This window comes from Centropristis striata, chromosome 19 (assembly GCF_030273125.1).
Source record: "Centropristis striata isolate RG_2023a ecotype Rhode Island chromosome 19, C.striata_1.0, whole genome shotgun sequence".
NCBI classification, from domain to species: Eukaryota; Metazoa; Chordata; class Actinopteri; order Perciformes; family Serranidae; genus Centropristis; species Centropristis striata.
Genome location: NC_081535.1, coordinates 19,016,290 through 19,038,271, shown reverse-complemented (window position 1 = coordinate 19,038,271; position 21,982 = coordinate 19,016,290). Strand labels below are relative to the sequence as shown.

General features: G+C 36.7%; 1 protein-coding gene across 1 annotated transcript; it reads left to right on the top strand.

Annotated features, from left to right (window-relative positions):
- The first annotated feature begins 524 nt into the window (after positions 1–524).
- On the top strand, positions 525–21,801 carry ntrk2b (neurotrophic tyrosine kinase, receptor, type 2b). Its single transcript, XM_059358554.1, has 18 exons — positions 525–1,232; positions 3,968–4,042; positions 4,133–4,204; positions 4,296–4,364; positions 4,447–4,598; positions 4,767–4,903; positions 6,889–7,021; positions 7,466–7,774; positions 7,864–7,881; positions 7,993–8,001; positions 8,095–8,129; positions 8,502–8,601; positions 9,576–9,764; positions 10,871–11,001; positions 11,108–11,280; positions 13,032–13,272; positions 18,664–18,822; positions 20,682–21,801. The coding sequence occupies exons 1-18, from the start codon at positions 1,036–1,038 to the stop codon at positions 20,865–20,867; spliced, it is 2,385 nt and encodes a 794-aa protein (XP_059214537.1). The 5' UTR covers positions 525–1,035; the 3' UTR covers positions 20,868–21,801.
- Positions 21,802–21,982: the final 181 nt, after the last annotated feature.

The following is a 21,982-nucleotide window of genomic DNA, read 5'->3' as shown; positions in this document are numbered from 1 at the left end:
AAACAAAACAATGGGAAAAAAAATCTAGCTCCTATGTCGCTCACTGACCAGTGATTGGAGTGAGACCCATTTGAAGCTTGCAGACATAGTATAGGTAATTATTTTTCATAGATGCACCCCGTCTTGTGCGTCAACCGTACGTCACACTAAAGGCCTAATGGCCAACCGTACAACAGTGTTGGTGTGGAAAAAGCGCTGCTTTCATCCAATGCATGGCTTCAGAGCAACTACAACACAAGAGTTTACATCCATATTGTTGTTGTGCCCGCCACAAACAGGGCATTTGACCCCACAGCTGGCCACTCGTGCAGCCCAATGAGACTGCAGCATGTGATGTTTTTTTTTGTTTTTTTTTAGGGTGATATAAAAAAAACAATCCCCTCAAAGAAATTCCTATAAATACAACTTGTCATGAATACATCTCCAGGGTATCATCGCAAACCATCTCCCCTATAAACCCGATCCCAGTGATGGCTGGCGGAGATGCGCTCGTCCTCGGCGATAATCGATAGACGCATGCAGGTAGCCTTCCTCCCTACACACGCAGCATCACCACGCATCCCTACTCCACTGTGCAGTCTCTCTTATTTGCCTCCCCATCACCACACATATGAGAAATCGCTCGTGGGGGCCCTGCCTATTGATCTCTTAACATCTGGAACACCTCATATTTGTTTTACAAGGCAGAGGCGAAGCGTCTGTGCCCGAGATAGAGGAGTGAGACAGCAGCAGCAGCAGCAGCACCAGGACGGACCACTTGACACCTTGCTTCACGACATCGATATGCAGTAGTGTGATACCAGCTCTGCGGAGACGGGAAGGCCAGTCCATGGCATCTTGATATTAAAACCGTGGGCTCTGCGCATTCCTCACCGACGGCGTAGTCTTTTTTCCCCCCTGCGGAGTCGAAAGGATTAACTTGGCCAGATATTAAAAAAGAAGAAGAAGAAGAAGCGGCGAGGGAGGAAATCTTAACAATAATTAAATTTGACCAAATTCTGTTTGGGGGATTCGTGGGATATCATTGGACCTGCGATGGACTCCAGCGCGGGGGAATATGGCATGGCTCGTCTTGGATTGTTTTTGGTTTTGATGGGGCTGTGGAGATTTAGCGATGCTTGCCCCGCATCTTGCACTTGCAGCATCTCAAGAATTGTTTGTATTGATTCTGTACCAGGGATCGAGGATTTCCCTGTCCTCACGTTAGATGACATGGAAAACATCACCGAGATGTAAGTGTATGAAAATGATCGTGCAGACAGCGTATGAACTTATTAGGATGCAATGCGTAAATAACTACCTTCGATCGTAGGTCGCAATAATACCCAGGGGCTAGGATTATGATAATAATAAAGGTAATACTAATAATAATAACAGCAGGCCTGATATTATTTCCCCCCGTGGATTAAAGATCAATGACGATCTGTCTTCTGCGCTTAATGTCAAACACAAAACGTGTGATTTTTCTCTTATAACCATTGGGTTTGTCAGATCATGTTGCCTAGTATATGTGCGCGCGCGTGTGTGTATGTCTGTGTGGCGGAGATGGAGGTCGCGCGTGCCACTAACGACGATAGTGTGTGTGTATGCGTAATGGTGGTGAGAGTGCGCGTCAGGCTTATTTGGATTAGTCGGTGTTTCCTTTACAAAACAGCTCCAGAGGTAGTGATGGAGTAAATGTTTAGGCCCGACGCAGCATCCGAGGTGTTAATTCGGCTTTTGTGTGGCGGTGTGATATAACCTCCAACATTTCACACACACAGAAAAAAAGAAAAAGGAAAAAAAAAAGAAATGACCACATTGTTGCCAGATTACACATGAGATCACATCAGTTGTATACAGCCAGCGATAGGCTATCCACAGTTATGTAGCCTTATCTGCGTCAGTGTGTAGGCTTGTGTCGGAGTGTACCTGCTACAACCCTGCACAAGTGTACAACTGCATGGCACCCAGTGGAGGATGGATGGAGGGGAGACTGGGTGAGTTTTACTGAAGCAGACAGACTGGAACTATAGGTGTCATGGATGTAGTTTATAGGCGTCTACTGTAGTCCGGTCCAAAAATATTATATTACTCATTTTGTAGATGAAAGAAATGTAAAGGAACATCTGTTTAGTGGGTAGAGTGTGCAGCTGTGGCTAGTAAATCATTTATATGAAGCATAATATGGAAAAGAACATTTCAATGAAGATTTGGCTATATATAAGTTGAATCACATTTATACTAAATATTTTAGCCTATATATTGCAGCTTTGTGTTGTTAATCAACATGCAGTAGTGAAAGAAGCAATCAGTAAAAGTAGTAAATTAAGTAAAAGTAGCAATAGTGTAGTGTAAAAATACTCTGCAGTCAAACTCTTACATATGTTACGATAGATGAAGATAAATGTTGTTCAGTAGAAGTTTAAATTAGCATTAAATGTAAATACTTAAATAATTATTATATTGTTCATTTTGCAGATGAAAAAAGTGTAAAAGAACATCTTTTTTGTGGGTAAAATGTGCAGTTGTGTCTTATAAATCAATGGAGATCAGGTTTCTCAGCTGCACCTTCTAACAATATAATCATGAATTTAGAGAAAAATAAAATGCCTTATTCGTAATTCCTGACTTCTGATGCAACACTGACCCTTAAAGATACTTTATCCTGTAACATATTGCAGCTTTGTGTCGTTAATGCACATGCAGTAGTGAAAGAAGCATTCAGTTAAAGTAGTAAATTAAGTAAAAGTAGCAATACTGTAGTGTAAAAATACTCTGTTGCAAGTAAAAGTCCTGCATTCAAACTCATACTTATGTAAAAGTCCAAAAGTATCAGTGTACTTAAAGTTACCAAAGTAAAAATATTCAGATGAATAGTCAGTTTCAAAATAAAATATACAGAGAATTATTGGATTATAATTAGTAATGCATTCATGTGTTATGCAACTTATATATTGAAGCTGGTAAAGGTGAAGCTAATTCAACTTACTTATAAAATGCCGGGTAATTATCTAAATCTGAAAAGACACTAGAAAATAATGCCAAGCCTCAAGATCAATGTAGTAAAAAATACAATATTTGCCTCCAAAATGTTGTAGAATATAAGTATAAAGTAGAATGAAATGGTTAGTTACTTAGTTACCTTTCACCACTGTCCACATGTAAACAAAGAATCTCCCAGCCACCAACAACTGAACATCTTGTTACTACAAGATTCAGAAATTTTTAAGGCATCTAAATCAAAGTTGTTGATCTTTTTTGATGCTGTGAAAGGTTTGTTTACTTTAAAATGCTCTTTCACAGTTACCAGTTAATTTATGTAATCATATACTTCTAATTAATATGGTGAAAAAAATCCACTTTAAAATGTGTTATAAAATGTCTGCTTTGCACTATAATGATCTGGAAAACATTGTAAATAAGTTCAGCTGGTCCCCATTTTTTTCAAAGGGTTTTGAGTTTTGATTTGTTTATTTAAAGATGAATAAATGGGAACTGATTACTAACTTATCTTGCCAGATACTATCATAATACACATTTAATGGTGTGAGTCTGTCAATTTTTTTATATTTCGTGGCATTATTAGGCCATAAAAAATAGCTCTATTTTGATCTGCATTAAAAAAGAAAATAATATGAACAATAACTGCAACAATACAAAAGCATATCTCTGTCAGTGAACATCCTGCCAGTGTGCAGATACTTGCTGTTGTACTGGTTTACATTATATTGATAACCAAATATCCTGCAGACCAGATTCCCTCAGTGAAGGAACATGACAGCTGTGTGGGCAGTATACATCACATTCAGCTGACTATGGCTACAAAATGGGGAAAATACAAACACTGTCATGGTATTTAGTTTCCTAAAAATACACACAAGTGATTCTCTTGTTTCACATTGTAGAATATAACACAAACATACATAAAGTTATTTAGCTGACCACCAACTTCTAAAACTGACTTTACTTTCTTATTCTTTCACAGATACATTACTAATCAAAACAGACTGTTTGACATCAATGACAACAGTCTGAGGCACTACATAAACCTCAGAAACCTGTAAGTATCACGTCTTTTACATAAAATCACAACATATTTGCTTCAGTTTTTGTTAGATTAGCTTATAACTACTTTTTAACCTCACAACAGAACGGTGATGAAGACGAGATTGACATTTATATCATCAGATGCATTTTTCAACAATACAAGACTTCAATATGTGTAAGAAGCATTTTACTCTTTAGTCATTGATGTATGCAAGAGAAGCCTTGCTTGGATTTTAAATTGCTTTTTTCCCCTTTTCCTGTTTTAGAAATCTCAGAGACAATAACCTATCAACGCTGTCATGGAGAACATTTCAGAACTTAAACACAACATTCCCGTAAGTGTACAGAAAATGCATTTTCTTCAGTGTGTGCGGCCAAAGAGTTTCCCACATACTGTGTTTTTTTTTTAATTCTCAGGCTCCTGCTGGCCGGTAACCCTCTGGATTGTGTTTGTGAGAACATGTGGATCAAACTGAGGCTCCTAGAAGACCTCGACAGTCAGGACCTGAAATGCTTAGACGACAGAGGAGCGCCACAGGCCTTCTCCACACTCACCCCACCAGACTGTGGTAATGTGAAACCATGTTATAATAAGCAACGCGGGGGCTCTGATTATTGAACGTTAAGAGAGATGATCGCTTTTAATGGAGGCCGGAAAGACGGAAATAAATCTGTAAACAAGTGAATCAATATGTAAAGTTCTGGTCGGATGTTAAATGTTGCTGTTTGTCTCGCAGTGATTCCCAGAGTAGAGGTCAACCCGAGCACCTTCACGGAGATGCAGGGGAGTAATGTCAAAGCTGTGTGCAGGGCCACGGGCTCCCCTCCCCCTGAGATCGTGTGGAACCTCGACTGGCTCTCGACCCACCACGAGGTGAGCCGGTCTACAACACAACTTCCTGTTGAAACCTTTGGTTCTGGTCCATTACTGATTTTTTTTAGGGTTTGAGTGGAGTGGACAAGATGAGGAATCTTTTTTAAAATTTCACATACAAAATGAAGCTCCAATGAAGCTTCAGAGCTGTGAGCTACAGTAGCTCGAAGGTTACGACAGAGTAGTGGTGTTAAGGCTCGGACTCTATATTTTTGTAATCATCAACAAATTCCTTACATTAAAACTCTTACTTGTGTTACAATCTGCAAAGTAACTATTAACTGATGTGACAAGATAAATGAAGTAGAGAAAAAGTACAATAAAATGTAGAAGAGTAGAAGTTTAAAATAGCATAAAATGGAAATACTTAAGTAAATTATTACTTATTTTTTTCATTTTGTAGTTAAAGAAGTGGTAAATAAAGCAAATGTAGGAATATTGTACTATAAACATACTCCATTTCAAACGTACGTCCATTTCAAAATAAAATATACATCAACAAATTGAGACTCAGACCAAATACCAGATTGATCAGACAAAAAAAAATCTTACTCTCTTCTCGTAGCGTTCCATAGTTGTCAACAGCAATTAAAAGAACCAGTCAACCCCAAATCAAAAATACAGGTTTTTCCTCTTACCTGCTACTGTATTTATAGATGTAGTGTTGTAGATATCGGCTGTATAGATGTTCTTATTCTTTGTATAAAAACTGACTGGATTGTTTTTAATTTAAATATCTGGAAGAGCTTAGAAAAAAAATAGTAAAATCATATTTTAGAGTTGATATGAATGTAAGAGGTTGTGTTAAATGGGCATATGATATTGGCATATATCATATTGTTGTCCAGTGAATGGATCTAATATCGTGTTGTGATGAAGCCCGCGATTTACACCCCTAATAAACGGCTCCTCCTCAGCTGAGCCTTAACATTAACTAGCTCAGTGGTGCTCGTGAGCTAGAAGTATCAGTTAGCTACAGTAGAAAGTAGTTCAGTCGAAAGAAAATAGTTCCTCCATGAAACTTCTCACAATAAAGTCTGTGGATTACCTTCAGTAACTAGGTCATGATTCCTGTAAAGAGACTGAGGTTGCTCCTGAGGTTTACAAATGTATGTTTTTGGCGCTTTGAGCACCACAAACTGAATGCCATCTAGTTCCATTATGTTTGAGAAAAGGTAGACATCTCTATGGCCAATACCCTGCAAGTCTTCCCCTCTGTCTCCCTCTTTCACTCTGTATCTTTCTGTCAAATAAAGCAAGAAAATTATTAAAAGACAAACATTGTTTGTCTTGTGCTGTGTCCAAACGGCAGACTTTTTCTTTTAGTACATACTTCAGCTGCCCTTACAAAGCACATCCTGTTGCATGCAATATGCAAACAATTGGGAAATCCAATTGTCATAACATTGGCTTTGAACTTTGACCCTCTTGCTCAACATTGGTGGCTCAGACACCGTGATATGTCTTTCGCTGTGCAGAAGATTGTGGGTAAGATTAGCCAGAAAAACAAAATGCAAAATGTGACTGGATGCAGTAGGACATCCTGGTAATTTTGGCTTGTATTGGGACATACTGATGGTGCGGTGTGATATCATGCTAATAAGTAAGCCAAAAAAAGATAAAGTATGTCCCAATGCATGGTATGTCAAATGCAGTATGTCAAATTTACCAAGAGTTCCTATTGCATCCGGTCACATTTTGCAGTATGCAAACCTGCATCTTCTTACCCACGATCCTCCATGCAGAATATATGAGAAAAAGGGTCAAAGTTCGTGGCACAAAGTAGTATGTCCCAGTTGTTTAAGGATAATGGAGCCTCTCCTTTTTCTTTTTTCATAGGATCTGTTGATATTAAGAAAAAGTAGATATAAAATGACTTGCATATTCTTAGTTGTATTATTGAGGATATACTGTACTGTCTGGTTATTGTACACTTTTACATACATACTGTAGTATGACATATAGCGCAAAAATAATGTTTACAGATTGATCCTTCGGAAACAGAGAGCAGCCTCAGCTTGTCAGACCTTTCTCCTGATGATAATGGGAAGGTGATCATATGCAGCGCCGAGAACATGGTCGGTCAGACGGAGGCCACTCTGCAGCTCAATATTCTCTGTAAGGACATTTCTGTTATTATTGTCTATTAATGTTAACAAACTGTTGCATACATCTTTAGAGATAACATTTACTGGTGAGTTTATTGTGTCTAATTTCCTCTCATGATCTGTTAAATGCTTTTTTTTCTGAACCTTGTTTTTTTCATGTGGAAGCACAAGGCTCCTCAGTTTGTTATCATTACTGTCTCTTGGCAAATCTTATTGACTTTCCATGTTTCCTGTCCATGACTCTTCCTCCTGTGAAGCTCCTCATGCCTTAGCGCCACATTTCTCCTCATTCTCCTTTTCCTTGTTTTCCTGATGTCAGCGTTTAAACGTCACTTTTCACCCCCTAACTGCATCTCCTCTCTGAGCCCATACATGTTGCTTCTCCTACTGGCTTTTACTCCTGGTGTTGATTTCCTATCATCCCGTTATTACTCTTCCTCTACCTCCGTGTCAGTTGCCCCCACCATCCAGCAGCTGCTGGGGCCCGAGCGGGACCACCACTGGTGCATCCCCTTCAGCGTGACGGGGAACCCTAAGCCGGAGCTGCAGTGGTACCACAAGAACATCCCTCTGAAGGAGCAGGACTACATCCGCACCATGATCCACGTCTCCACCGAGAGCGAGTACCACGGCTGCCTGCAGCTGGTCAACCCCACGCACATCCACAACGGTGTGTACAGGCTGGTGGCGAAGAATAAGTACGGCCGGGACGAGAAGAAGGTGTCTGCCCAGTTCATCGACCCGCCTTACATCGACCACACAGGTGTCTGTTTACAGCAGTACATTCAGCAAGAATCAGCACATTTCACTTCATAAAGCAGACTGCTTACATACTTTTTCTTTTCTTTTTAGCAGAAGACTTCTACTACTGTAAGTAATGACTCCGATTTATAAAAATAACAATAATTATACTTATTAGCTTGATAATAGCTGATCTGTTTCTCCTCCTCTGTCCTCTGCCTGCATCCTGCTGCTGCTCAGACACCACCGGTAGGTTACACATGATATAACATGACACTCATCAGTGAGCATTAAAAACGTAATTCTATGCAGTTAATCATTGTTCAATTTTCTATATTTCAGACTCTCCACTCCCTCCGCTGGATGACAGTGTTGCAGTAAGCATTATTCCTCACTATTCAAAGCAGAGCTTCCTGTCCTGGCTCGTGACCCTTAAAACAAATGTTTACTTGTTATCCTCTGTTACTGTTTTGTTTGAGTGATTTTTTTAAAGGCGAGAAACGCCCAAATTATTTTGTAATTCCAGCTAATCTTAAAAAAACAAAACGCAAAGTTTAGAGGGAAGTCTGAGAGGATAAACACAATTTTTTGTTGTATAAATATTTGTTTTCTGCCTTCCTATCATCAAATAATCATGTGAGTTCTCACATTTCATTGGGATCCCTAACCCCATGATCTGATCTAAAAGGGTGCCAGATTTTTTGTTTTTGTTTCAAACTCTTTTTTTGTGTGTGTGATTGTCTTCTCAGGTTTATGTAGTTGTGGGAATAGCAGGAGTCGCCCTGACCGGCTGCGTTCTGATGGTGATCATTCTGAAATATGGAAGAAACTCCAAGTTTGGGATTAAAGGTGAACTAATTGTCTTAAAGGAATAATTTTTTAGAAATATACAGTCCATTTCTTCTTGAGTTAGATCAGAAGATGGATAGCACTCTTATATCTTTATCTTAGATGAGCACAAGTCCTGCAACCCAACCTCACGGGTCGTTTGTTTCTATCCTCTAAGGCTGGAGATATACTTGCTGTTTAAACACGTGTTCCAATAGACAATAAGTTGCGTTATGAACATAAACATACACTTACTTGCCTGTGTAAGAAATGTTCACGTTTTGTTATAAACGTGAACGTAAACGTTTAAAATATCATAGTAAACACCCCCACTTGTACATTTTGAAGTTTTCACCTGTCCTTAAAAAGGCGGTTGCTAACAAGTCGCTAAATGAGACAACAGTGGTTGTCGGGCACATTAAAGGTCATCACACCGGACACAGACAGGAACTATCTCAGTAGTCCTCCTCACAGCCTCTAAACGTTCAAAATGTTGTCAAAATGGCTAGTTAGCTTGTTGGAGATCGTCAGAAGTCGTGACCATGGACTTTAACATAACGTTTGCTATTTACTTCTGTCAGCATCAGAAATGTGTTTACCACAGAGCTTGTTTTCTGCAACGATGCAAAATCCAATGCAAAAATTCCATAGGTGAATTCTCAATAGACCCGATAGTGATGCTACCTTCCTGGCCTAAAAAAATACGTCTTTTGTTTCCACTCTACATGGAAGTGTTATCATTCATTCAAATTTCATTTCAGTTTCTGCTGTTTCATTATAAATATGACCACAGGAATTTGTGACTCCTTCTTTGTTCTGAGGGCTCTGATCTGCTGATTTAAGATCTGATGTCTTTTTGTCATTATGTACAACTTGTATTGACAAGTGCTTCTGTCTCCTTTCTCCTCCTGTTTGACCACGATTTCCTTTCTTCTCTCCACATGTCGTCCTCCTGCCTCTCTTTCCTCTCCACCTCCTCCTCTGTGGCTCCCTAGGCTCCTCCTCAGTCATCAGTAATGACGATGACTCTGCCAGCCCTCTTCATCACGTCTCCAATGGCAACAACACCCCGTCGTCCTCGGAGATGGGTCCAGACGCAGTGATCATTGGGATGACAAAGATTCCTGTCATTGAGAACCCACAGTACTTCCGTAACTCCGGCAGCATGCTGAAATCTGACACGTGTGAGTTACCGTCTCGCTCCAGAAATGACCGGTAACCCGGACCTTTTCTGATAAATCCATACAGGGGTCACAGCCGGACGCCATATTTATTGTCAGCATCCTGCTGCATTGTGATAGTGATGCCTGCTCTGCAGGGCAACTGGACTGTTAGACGAGTCAGAAACACAAGCCTGTTTACAGAAGCTCAACTCAGCAGAAAAAATCCTGAATGTTCTTCTTTCTCAAACACACATTACAGTAGAGGTAGAAGAAAATAGTGATACACTGATAAACTTGAGTATAGGAATAATATATAGGTTCTCAGAAACACTATTGTTTTTAAATAACATTACGTTTACATGCAAATATTTGTACAGATTTCACAAAAAGTAGGACTATGTTGTTGGATGACACATGGATTTAATATAAGTGCAAATGCAGATTCTGAATGCATTAAAAACACATTTTTAGTCAGACTTTAGGCATTGGGTTTGTTCTTTATACCATGACTGTTTGCCTAAAATTAGTTAACATATCTATAATATTTTTTTAAATGTATATTGTATTTATTTAATTAAATATTTTTTGTGTTATGTTGAGTATGTATGTATATGTGATGATAATTGCTTTTTTTCTACTATTTTCCAATTTTTATATAAATTGTCAAATTGTAAAAAAATATATAGTTTAGTTGGAGCTAGGGTTCGCAGATTTTCCCAGTATGTTAACTTATTTAGAAATGAAAATGTCTTTTGCAGTATGGCATATCACACAATTATTATTATTATTATTATTATTATAATCATCTATTACAATGACTCTTAAATGAATTAAAACAAAAGGTTGAACATTATAATGAGAATAAATGAAAAAATTCTCAGTTTTGTATAATAGTATAATACCCTACTGGTATTATACTATTATACATACTGTTGATTTTCATACAATGGTATACTGGGAAACTCTTGTTGCAGACTTGCAAATTTGACCTGTAACTGATACATTCCTGAAGTATCTTAACTTTCACTGAAGACAGCAAATATTTTTATATGCATGCAAAAATTTCCACCAAATAACCAAGACGTATCCATGACCTTGAGAGTGATTTGTCGTATTCTGCATTTAAGTTGTCCAGCACATCAAGAGACACAACATCGTTCTGAAGCGGGAGCTGGGAGAGGGCGCCTTTGGTAAGGTGTTCCTCGCCGAGTGCTACAACCTGACACCCGACCAGGAGAAGCTCCACGTGGCGGTCAAGGTACAGATCTAATAATCAATGCATGTGTCACTCAGTTTCTAGTGACTACATGTACGTTCTTGTAGATAATGCTCCTCACCTCGTCTCTGTCTTTGTTTCTCATCAGACTCTGAAAGAAGCCAACGAGAGCGGCCGGGCTGACTTTTACAGAGAGGCCGAGCTCCTCACCAACCTGCAACACGAACACATTGTCACTTTCTACGGCGTGTGTGTCGAGAGCGACCCGCTCATCATGGTGTTTGAGTACATGAAACATGGAGACCTGAACAAGTTCCTCAGGTAGGTTCATGTTCACTTCTAGACATGTTTTAAAGTAATCGATAATGTAGCTGTAGAGTAGTCGATATTTCGGGTAAAAATGTTTTTGTTTAGTTCGTACAAAGAACTAAATGTAATGTAAAAATGACAATGTGGTTTTCATAATATCAGTATTTCTTAGCTGGGAGCAGTGACTTCCTGGATTCTGTTGTTTTTGTTGGCGGAAAACACCCTTTCAGCACTTTCAACATTTACAGATTACTTTTAGAAGAAGTCTTAAAAAATGTATCTTTCATTTTTAATTTAGATCTGGTTTAGTGTTGCCTTGCTGGTAAATATGACGGGTTGAGCCCATATCTGGGGTTAATGATGAATGCATAGTTATTGGGGTTTATGCCAGGCCACCAGTGGAGACAACAGGAAGTCAGTGCTATTAGCCAAGAAATTGTCTGTCATATAATCCCTGTTAACACTACAGATTGTTGTCTTTAAACTTTGGTTTTTGAACAGAATAACAGAGGACAGACATGCCTGTGTCAAAAAAGAATAAATGAATAAAATTATATATTAATATTATTTTCCATTGAGTTCAATCTTTGTAACCAACATCAGTCCTGATCATAAGAACTAAATATTCATACATTTTTTAGAAATGTTATCCATTATATTCTAATTTGTTTGCATGATGGCACTGTTATGAAAGAAGTCCAGTGCCAAAAAAAAGAAGAGATAAATGTCCACTTCCTAAAACTGATGTAAAATGCTTTATATCAATATTATTTTACACTGTGACTGAGTTAAATATTTAACCAACATCAGCCCTGTATATATATATATATATATATATATATATATATATATGTTGTGATAGTAAATTAGATTTAAATATTCATCAAAGTTTAGAAATGTAACCTTACATAATTCCACTGTTATGAAACATTTGTAAAATAATAATTTAATTTAAATAATAATGAATAAATAATAATATATTTGAAGTTTTCCGCTTTAGTTTTTAAGTGAAAGAAAATACTGTGTACTATATATTAACAATTGTGTTAACTAATCATGATCCCAATATGATCCTTGCTGCTTTATTGCAATTCTAGATGTATTTTGCATGATTCAGATTTGCAGACATTTAATACCCTGAAGTAGAAAACAACAGACATTCCCATCTGAATATATTATCTAGAAATTATTTTGGCAAAAAAAAAACTTCTTACATGTGAATATTTGATGTTTGGCATTATAATATATATATTGAATCATAACTCTTGGATCCTGATATGTATCTTATCATGACATACACAGCTCTAGCATGCATGTTGATTTGATAACAAATGTTGATGCTGATAGCATACTTTTGATTTTTTTTTAATTAGTGCTGTATCAATGTGTTGAATCTTTTAATAAAATGATAATTGTTTATGTCATTAATATAGTTTATAAAATATTTTCTGGTTCTAACCTTTAAATATGAAAATTTGCTACTTTTGTCCATTTAGTTTAATTGTAAATTTAATAACCTTCAGTTTGGGGTCGTTCATCAGATAAATCATGCAATCTGAAGCTAGTTTCTGATATTTTCCAGACTTTTTTATTTTTATAAATTGCCAAATTGTATGAGGAAAATATAGTTTAGTTGGAGATAGCGTTGGTAGATTTTCATGGTATGTTTACCCACTCAAAAATGATTACAGTATTGCACAATATTATAAATATTATTATTATCTGTTACAAAGACTCTAAGGCTCTGATTGTGTTGAGTGCAGGTCTCACGGTCCTGATGCAGTGCTAATGGCAGACGGTCAACACAGTATCTTGGTGGAGCTCACCCAGTCCCAGATGCTGCACATTGCCCAACAGATTGCGGCTGGCATGGTCTACCTGGCCTCTCAGCACTTTGTCCACAGAGACTTGGCAACCAGAAACTGCCTGGTAGGAGAAAACCTGCTGGTCAAGATAGGAGACTTTGGCATGTCCAGAGACGTTTACAGCACAGACTACTACAGAGTGAGTATTTTTTTTAATTATTGCCCTTTTCTCACCTCCTCTTGCCCCCAGTCTCTCTCTCTCTCTCTCTCTCTCACACACACACACACACACACACACTCACAACCCTCTGATATATATACAGAAATATGGAAACGAAGCCACATACGCACAGTCTCAAATATGTAATTAGAATTTTATTCCAGTTTTGGCCAGAAATAACTGTGTAGCTGCAGAAATGACAATTTTAACCAGGGGTATTTTATCTATTTTTAATACCATTTAAATGCAAATTCTATAATCTGCATAAAATTACTGTTCCATGGTAATAAGGGCCAACAGTGCAAAAATGCATCGACAGTTTCTCTTTTTCCCTGGGCAAGGAGTTAATACGTCCCTTCACTCTACATGACTGGCATCATATTAAAGACAGGGCAGTTATGGGATGGTATATAGTGTGACACACTGATGGATTACATTCTGATGCTAAAATACAGGCCAGTAAAAAAACAAACTAGTTTGTTGTGTTGAGGAACAGATGGATGTATTTGATTCCCTCATCATTTCTGTCTAAAATCCCAGCTTGAATCCCACAGTGCCCTCTGCTGCTGGATGAGGAGTTAGAAATTTATACACACAAAAACAACTCAGAGATTCAGTCCATTTCCCTTCATCAGATACGTTCGGCCTGTCACCAACTCCTGATATCAGTCCTTTTTATCAAATAGGGAGCAACAGCATGAACATGACAAGCAATCTGAAGCATCTGCTATAATGCTGCTTTCATTTCGCAAATCAAAGGAAATCATGTGATGTAATAAATTAGATCAACCAGGAACATAACTGCATAACCTCACAGTTAGAGGATGAGATGGCCTCATGTTTAGTTTAGTGGTGAATTAAACTTGAGTCAGAGTTAAGTTGTCGAAAGTAAAGATACCCGGATACTGTTTTGATACCATGTTTAGAACTATATGATTTCCACTGCTTTTATTTAAAAAGAGAGAAAGAAAGAAAATTACTTATTCAGAGGAAACTTGTGATGCGTTAAACATTATATTAAAAAAAAACCCAAATAACTGCATTAAGAATATGTAGGCCTTCAACAATTAAGAATAGCATTAATAATGTAAATTACTATAAATATGAGTACAGATGTGTTGATATGTGTTAAGAGACTTTTTCTGTACCTGCACTGTTTACAGGTTTTTTATTGATAAAAAGAAACAAATTATCCTATGCTGTCTGCTGATTAGAGAAATCGGGATTCCTGTGGGATTTCACTATTTATCCCAGGAATGGGACGGGAGAGGAAAAAAAGTCAACGGAGGCCATTCTTTTGAGACATTTGACTCACTGTGGCCTTGTATTTCACTGCCATATAAAAGTCCTGCAGCTCTACGGAATCAGCACAATCATGGCTAGAAGTGGAAACAACTCAAAAATGTCTTTTGTCCAAAATAACACAGATATAATGTCATACACATGTCTCCACATGCTATACACATTGAACTATTTGCATTTTTATAACCTGTACTTATAGCCTCTCCTGTCCTTTTCCCTCTGCTCTGTGTAAACAGCCTGCAGTTCTGTCTGATTTTCAGTGAATATTTGTCACGTGACCGTTCCTCTCAGCAGAATCAATCATGGCTTCACAGTGTCGCTGAGGAGCAGAATTCAATATTTTTAACAGGATCTGGTTATTCTGAACAGTTTATTTTTGGTGAGGTTTTAAATGAGACACATAGAATAAAGTAATTTTCATAGAAATATCAAAATTTTAAGCTTTTTCGTATTACTGCAGAAGCGACATAACTAGTGGTTACGGCTACACATGTCCCACCGAGCCGACAAAATCCACTCGACATCAGTTGTAGAGTGAGAAGATGAACATTTATTCCTCATGTGTCACAAGCAGGTAAATCCACAGAATCTTCTTGTTGGATGTGGCTCTTTTAAAGTGACTACGCCATTTTCGTAGCATAAACAAAATAGCCTGTTCCAGATATTAAACACATTCCTTACATTTTAAAAGAAGTTAAATATACCAAAATATGTAGTTATTCTGTGTAATTAGATCACCCAACAATAAAACTGCAAAAATTATAACTCAAAAATGTACATAGAAATAAATAGAATTAGAAAACTATAATAAAACACAAGCCCATCTTTGTCTCAAACATCTCATGACCTATGATCCATTCAAGGACTGTTGGAAAGTTCAAATCTAACGATAATGCCTGTTTTTATAGGTTCTTTGATAAATGGTGAATTTTTAGGGATCTTCTAAAGAAAACATGCTTTTCTGGCTGTGGGGTTGGTAGGGTTAGGGTTAAACATAAAGAAATATAGACTCCAGCCCTCCAAGAGTGTTAGAAACAGGGATGTAGCAGCTGGCCCCTCATTAAAGAAATTGAAGAGCCCCTGTCCAATGAGTTTTTATTTTTTTGTGCCATTGCCCTTTTGTGCCTTTTGGTCTTAACAAAGAAATGGGACAGGAGTTGTTCTTCTTGGATCGGGACGGGACTGAAGTTTGTTTTTTCTGTAGGAGTGTGATATCCTTTTGCTGAAAAGATTTAAGGCAGGAAGTTTGAAATTCTGATATGGTGAAAACCTTGATACAGAATGACATCCTGGCACCACTGTTGATCTGCCAGAGTTACAGAGTGTATATATGATGGTGAGTGTGAGAGTTTAGGTGAGGTGATGAACGTGAAAGGATGATGATTAGATAAAAGAGGAGACAGTGAGAGCAGGAAATGTATTTAGTGGACAGGAAATATCTGATGGACATGAAGACGCTGGTTGGATAAAAGGTTTTGATGTAATAACAGGCGTGTTGCGGGAATGCAGAGTGACTAAACTTAATTGCTCTAGATAGAAAAATACAGTCATTTGCCAGTTTGTTAGGTACACTTTGCTAAAAGTAATGTAGTCTGAAGAAGGTTCTAAATGTTGAAATTGTTTTAGAGAGGCGTCCAGCTGTATGATCATTGTGAGGGTGCAGTTTGTGGTGAAGTTTATCTGTATTGTGTTAGACTGACACACAGTTTGAATCCATGGATAATAGAAACAACTCTTTGTATTATGGGATGTACAAAGCCACATACTGAAACATTGTAGAGTAACTGATGTCCTTTGAGGACAAATGTGTCAAAAACACACACACACACACACACACACACACACACACACACTATAAAATTATATACTCATATTATTTTCCATTTTTTCTCAGTTAAATCTTTTAACCAACATCAGTCCTGATCATAAGTACAAAATATTCAGACATTTTAAGAAACTGAATCCATTAAATGCTAGTTTGTTTACATAATGGCACTGTTATGAAATTACTTTTTTAAAGTGCTTGTTACTGTAACTTAGAAGACAAAAATGTCCCTTCCTTTCTATATATCAATATTGTTTTCCGCTTTGACTTGGTTACATTTTTAACAAACATTTTTTTACTAAAGTGTCTTGAGTACATTCTAAAGTGCTATACAAATAATATGATTAATTATTTTAATATTTAATTACTATGCTAAATATTCATCCATGTTCAGAAATTCAACCTTTTATTATTGGGTGGAATATTCAAGATTATAGAGTAACTCAACACATTAAAAAAGCATAGAAATTATGATTTGATTAAAATAATATATCGACATATTACAGGCAGCTAAGAGATATGTTAGTAAACAGTTTAAATGACGAGCTAAAAGTAAAGAAGAAACAGTTAAGACAGCTAAAATTACTGGATAAATTATGTTCATTTTGTAAATTATGGTTGATTTACAAAAGTGTGCTTCAGGGCGTGGCTACTTTGTGAGAAACAAGTCTCTAACAACGACCTGTCAGTACAGAGGTGCAGCAATGTGCACGTTTAAATATCTGTGAACTTGTTTTTGGTTTACCTCACATTATGGAAGCTATAGAAAAAGGGAATAACATAAAGGAAATAATAACTGCATAAAGAATGTTTGGGCCTATTTATAATCTTAACTAATATAAATATTACTGCAAATGTGTTAGTATGTGTTAAGTGACCTTTTCAGTCCCAGCAGTGTGTGTAGTGTTGCTTATATTTAAAAAGGAACAAATTATTATTTGTCCGCCTATTTAAGGCCGCCATTTTTTGGGGGGGTTTCCTGTAGGATGAGAGTCAAATTAACTATTTATCACTGAACTGGGACGGGACAGGAATAACAATAACGAAAGGTCAATTTAGGCCTTTCACGATAACACATTTTTTAGGACGATATATTTTCCGGTATCATTGTATCGATGTTGTTGTAGTTTTATAACGATATTGGAGAATAATGAGTACATCCTTTTTCCACAGCAATGACTTTTTAAATCTTGAGAATAATAAACATTGGAACTGAAATGTGGAAAGAAATATTAAAATATCCTAGATAAATAAAACATGAATAAATAAACTACAACCAAAACAAATTAAATAGACTCTGTTAACAAAAAAATCATTATGTAATCATTATGTATTGCATTATTTTATTATTAAAAAATAACAGCTGGAATTGCTGCTTGGGAAATTTCGTTTTTTTTCCCGCCACATCGTACTACCTGTCAAACATTTGCAGCATTACTTTAAACACAACACAAAAAAAGCACAAAAAGTCATGCATGTAAATGACAATATATTGAGTCCAGGAAAAAACTATCTTGTCCATTTTTATATATCAAACGATAAGTCGATATAGTAATTATGGTGACAGGCCTAGGTACATTTTTAAATATAAAGCAATATAAACTCTAGTCAAAAAGTGTTAGAAACAAGCAACAGAGTCTGGGGCAGTCAGGTTGATGGTACACATGGTGTGCATTGTCTCCTCTGGTTCCAAATATGATCACTTCTGGCTCCAAAAAACCCATGATGGCGTTGGCTAAAACAGCAAACTTGAGGCTACAACAGTAAAGAAGTTAAACTCCACCTGGTAACTTAGTGCTCTCTGAGTCCTGTACTTGCCAAAACATGTCATCTAGCTACTTATACACAGTTAAAACCCAACAGTAGACCTCAAATCAATAGGTGTAGTTTTTATGACTATATCCACTTTTTTTTTAACAGTCTAAGTGCAGAACACAAGAAACAATCAGACAGGAAACAAGCAGAAATGTGCTGGTGAATACCTGCAGGGCTGATGGGAAAAGTCTGGAAGTCTGAGGGCATCTAGTGCATGGCTTGAGGATGGCAGGTCTGAGGAGTGGGAGGAGAGTGCAGATAAAACAAACAAGGAACTAGACAGTCCTTATGACACTCAAGCATTAAAAACTTGCACCAGACTTCCTGGTAAAACCTTCAGTATGTTTTGAGATATTCCAGTATGTATCAGAGTGGTGAAACATCCACAGTGCAGCAGCTCTGAGCCGGTTCTCTGTGTCTCTCTGCAGGTGGGCGGTCATACGATGCTGCCAATCCGCTGGATGCCCCCAGAGAGCATCATGTACCGGCGGTTCACCACAGAGAGCGATGTGTGGAGCCTCGGCGTGGTGCTGTGGGAGATCTTCACCTATGGAAAGCAGCCCTGGTACCAGCTCTCCAACAATGAGGTCAGAGTCACACCACATCTGCAGACACTTTAGTCAATGCTGAGGACATTTATTCAAGTACTGCACTTAAGTGCAGTTTGAAGAGCTTGTACTTTACTTGAGCATTTCCATTTTATGAAACTTGATACTTCTACTCCACTACATTTAGCTGGAGTAGAAGTTAGTTACTTTTCAGGTCAAGATTTAACATAAAAACATGATAAGTTTAAAATGGATGATGCATGTTTATAAATTAAACCACATAAAAGTGTATTAAGTAGTAATTAGCCCTACCTTTACAACAGTAAAATACTGCTCACATAAATGCATCAAAAAGCCAATATTATAATAATATATTACTACATACAACAACCTGTTTAACATGCTGAATTATATTATTCTATAATGTGCAATATCTGCAGAACACAAGAAACAATCAGACATATATAATATGTTTACTATATATGAGTATGTCTTATTTTATTCTTTATTCAGGTTTTTTTAAATATATATGTCTATACGTCTGTATCTTGAGCAGCTTTGACGACTAAATTTCCCCACTGCAGAATAAATAAAGTCTTATCTTATCTTGATGATGATTTTGGTTTTTATCAAGAAAACTATGGAAGATGGCTAGATATCAGCTTTTAAATTAAACTCTTATAAGCTATTTTTATTGTTATCATTATATTTGTCCAAAGAAATGTACCTTTAGTTGTACCAGGCATTAAAATGAACAAGAAATTAAAGAAGACTCTTTCCATGACTGTATATATAAAACAGCCCTGTATTTACAAAATGAAATGCTGCTTACATAAATCCATCAATACAAATAACCTAGCAATATATTTAGAATAAAACAATCTGTAAAACATCTGAGTCCATTCTGAATAAAGTGTACTTTTACTTTTGATACTTTAACCCATAAGAACCCATAGTGACACGCATGTAACAAACACTTTAAATCTTCTATAATCTCCCATATTCAACTTTATGCTTCACCTTAACTCATTAAATCCCTAATCGACGTATACTCAACACCCTGGTGTGGTGGTCATGTGACTTTGACAAGAAGTGACTTCTCCAAAATATGTGTGTGACTGGAAACAGAAATGTGAAAAAGTAGCTAATTTCAAAAAGCTTATTTTCTGTTACGAGGCTAAGTTTAAACCCATTTAACAATTCTAATCTGTTAATATTGTCTCCTGTATCGCATTAAACTTGTTCTGACCACATTTCCTGAACAAATTAAAGTCACAATTTTGATATATGTTATGGAGATGCAAACAAAAAGGCAAATGGATATTTGTTTTTATTTATTATTGATTTATTCTTATTTTGTTACTTAAAAACAAATCTGAAAAATGATTTATTGTTAAACAAAATCACAATTTTGATAAATGTTGTGGAGATGCAAAGAAAAAGGCAAATTTGTGTTCCTGTAAGCAGAAAATGTCTAGTTTTTTATTTTAAAATAAGAAATATCATAAACATAAATACCATAAATGCCAAATGTAACATATATGTCACATCACAGATCTTTGACATTTAAAAAAAAAAAAGCAACATAAATGTTTTCTACGTGGTCCACTTGGTCTGTGGTATATCCCCCATAACTTTCCTTTACGGATTACTGGGTCTGGGTTCTTATGGGTTAAGTACATTTCGCCGCTGATACTTTTGTACTTTTATTTAAGTGAATTTTGAATGCAGGACTTTTACATGTAGTGGAGTAAGGGATGTGAAGACTTCTTCCACCACTACATAAAAGGTGCAGCAAACCTTTTCAGGCTGGTCCCATCTATAAAGTGAGAATGAAAACGCTCAACCTGTCTAACGTTTCATTTGAGTGACAGATACGGACTCTGTGTATCCTGCAGGTGATAGAGTGCATCACGCAGGGCCGTGTGCTGCAGCGACCTCGCACCTGTCCTAAAGAGGTGTATGACCTGATGCTGGGCTGCTGGCAGAGGGAGCCCTACATGAGGCTGAACATCAAGGAGATCCACAGCATGCTCCAGAGCCTCGCCAAGGCCTCACCTGTGTACCTGGACATACTAGGCTGAGGCTCTTGTATGTACTTTTGCGTGCATGATTGTGTGTGTGTGTGTGTGTGTGTGTGTGTGTGAGCTGGGGGTGTTTGTTTGCACATGATGAGACGGAGAGGAGAGGAGGAAATGAAGGTTGTGCGACTGTGAGTCTGTGTACAGTACCTGGCTGTAAATGTTCTTGTAAATGCTATCGTCCGTTTCCTCATTACATCGAGAAAAGCCTTAAATTCTGAGTGTTTTCTTTTCTTTTTCTTGTTTTTTTTATTTATTTATCCATTTACAGATGTTACTGAGGCATGTTTCACAAATGGAAACCAAAATGCATATAGGATTATGTAAATTTATCCAATCCATCAACTCTCCTATATGTGAAAGGCATAAAAATAATCAGTCATCGATTACTGGGTTACTCTGTCTGCATTCATCGCGTTAAATAATCTCTGAAAGGGAAAATAATGTGTCTCCATAATGAACAGTGTGTGGACACGACTTTGTAGATAGAGCTTTGTCTCCTTTCAACACACAGAGAGACACACTCTGCAGGAAGACAAAAAAAAATACTCAAGTTACAGCTGAAGCTTTTTCCTTTATATGTCACAGACTATTTTAATATTTGTAGAATTTATAAATGTTGACTCTGTTTTCATTCAAAGCTGTTGATTTCAACCTGTGGTTTTTGAGTCATCTACAGAAACTTTTGCTTGTTTGCATTTTAAACATACGTCTATATTATAATACGCGTACGTTTAAGAAATAATTTAAAACCCATATAGATTCTCATAGGTGCCTGTGTCTGTAATATACTCTGTTACACTTTATAACAACAATCATTAAAAAATAGTAAATGAATAGCTAATCAAACTTCAGTAAATTATTTCTCTGTTAAGAAAATAATAAAATTCATTATTAGTAATATAATATAATTTTATATTTTAACCATATATATATATATATATATATATATATATATATATATATATATAGTAATTTAATTTATTTTGTTCAACTGTTTAATTTTGCCACAATATAACACAACCATATATGAAGATTACTTGGATGGCTTTTATATGCACTTTGTTAAATAGTTCATAAATAATTAATCAAGGATCTATAAACATTATTAATATAGA

What these genes read in the sequence shown, in the direction of transcription:
- ntrk2b (XM_059358554.1), top strand. Translation starts at nt 1,036, where the DNA reads ATGGACTCCAGCGCGGGGGAATATGGCATGGCTCGTCTTGGATTGTTT. An exon ending in ACTCACCCCACCAGACTGTG is followed by an intron (nt 4,599 to 4,766) that starts GTAATGTGAAAC and finishes TTTGTCTCGCAG; the next exon opens with TGATTCCCAGAGTAGAGGTC. An exon ending in AGCTCCACGTGGCGGTCAAG is followed by an intron (nt 11,002 to 11,107) that starts GTACAGATCTAA and finishes GTTTCTCATCAG; the next exon opens with ACTCTGAAAGAAGCCAACGA.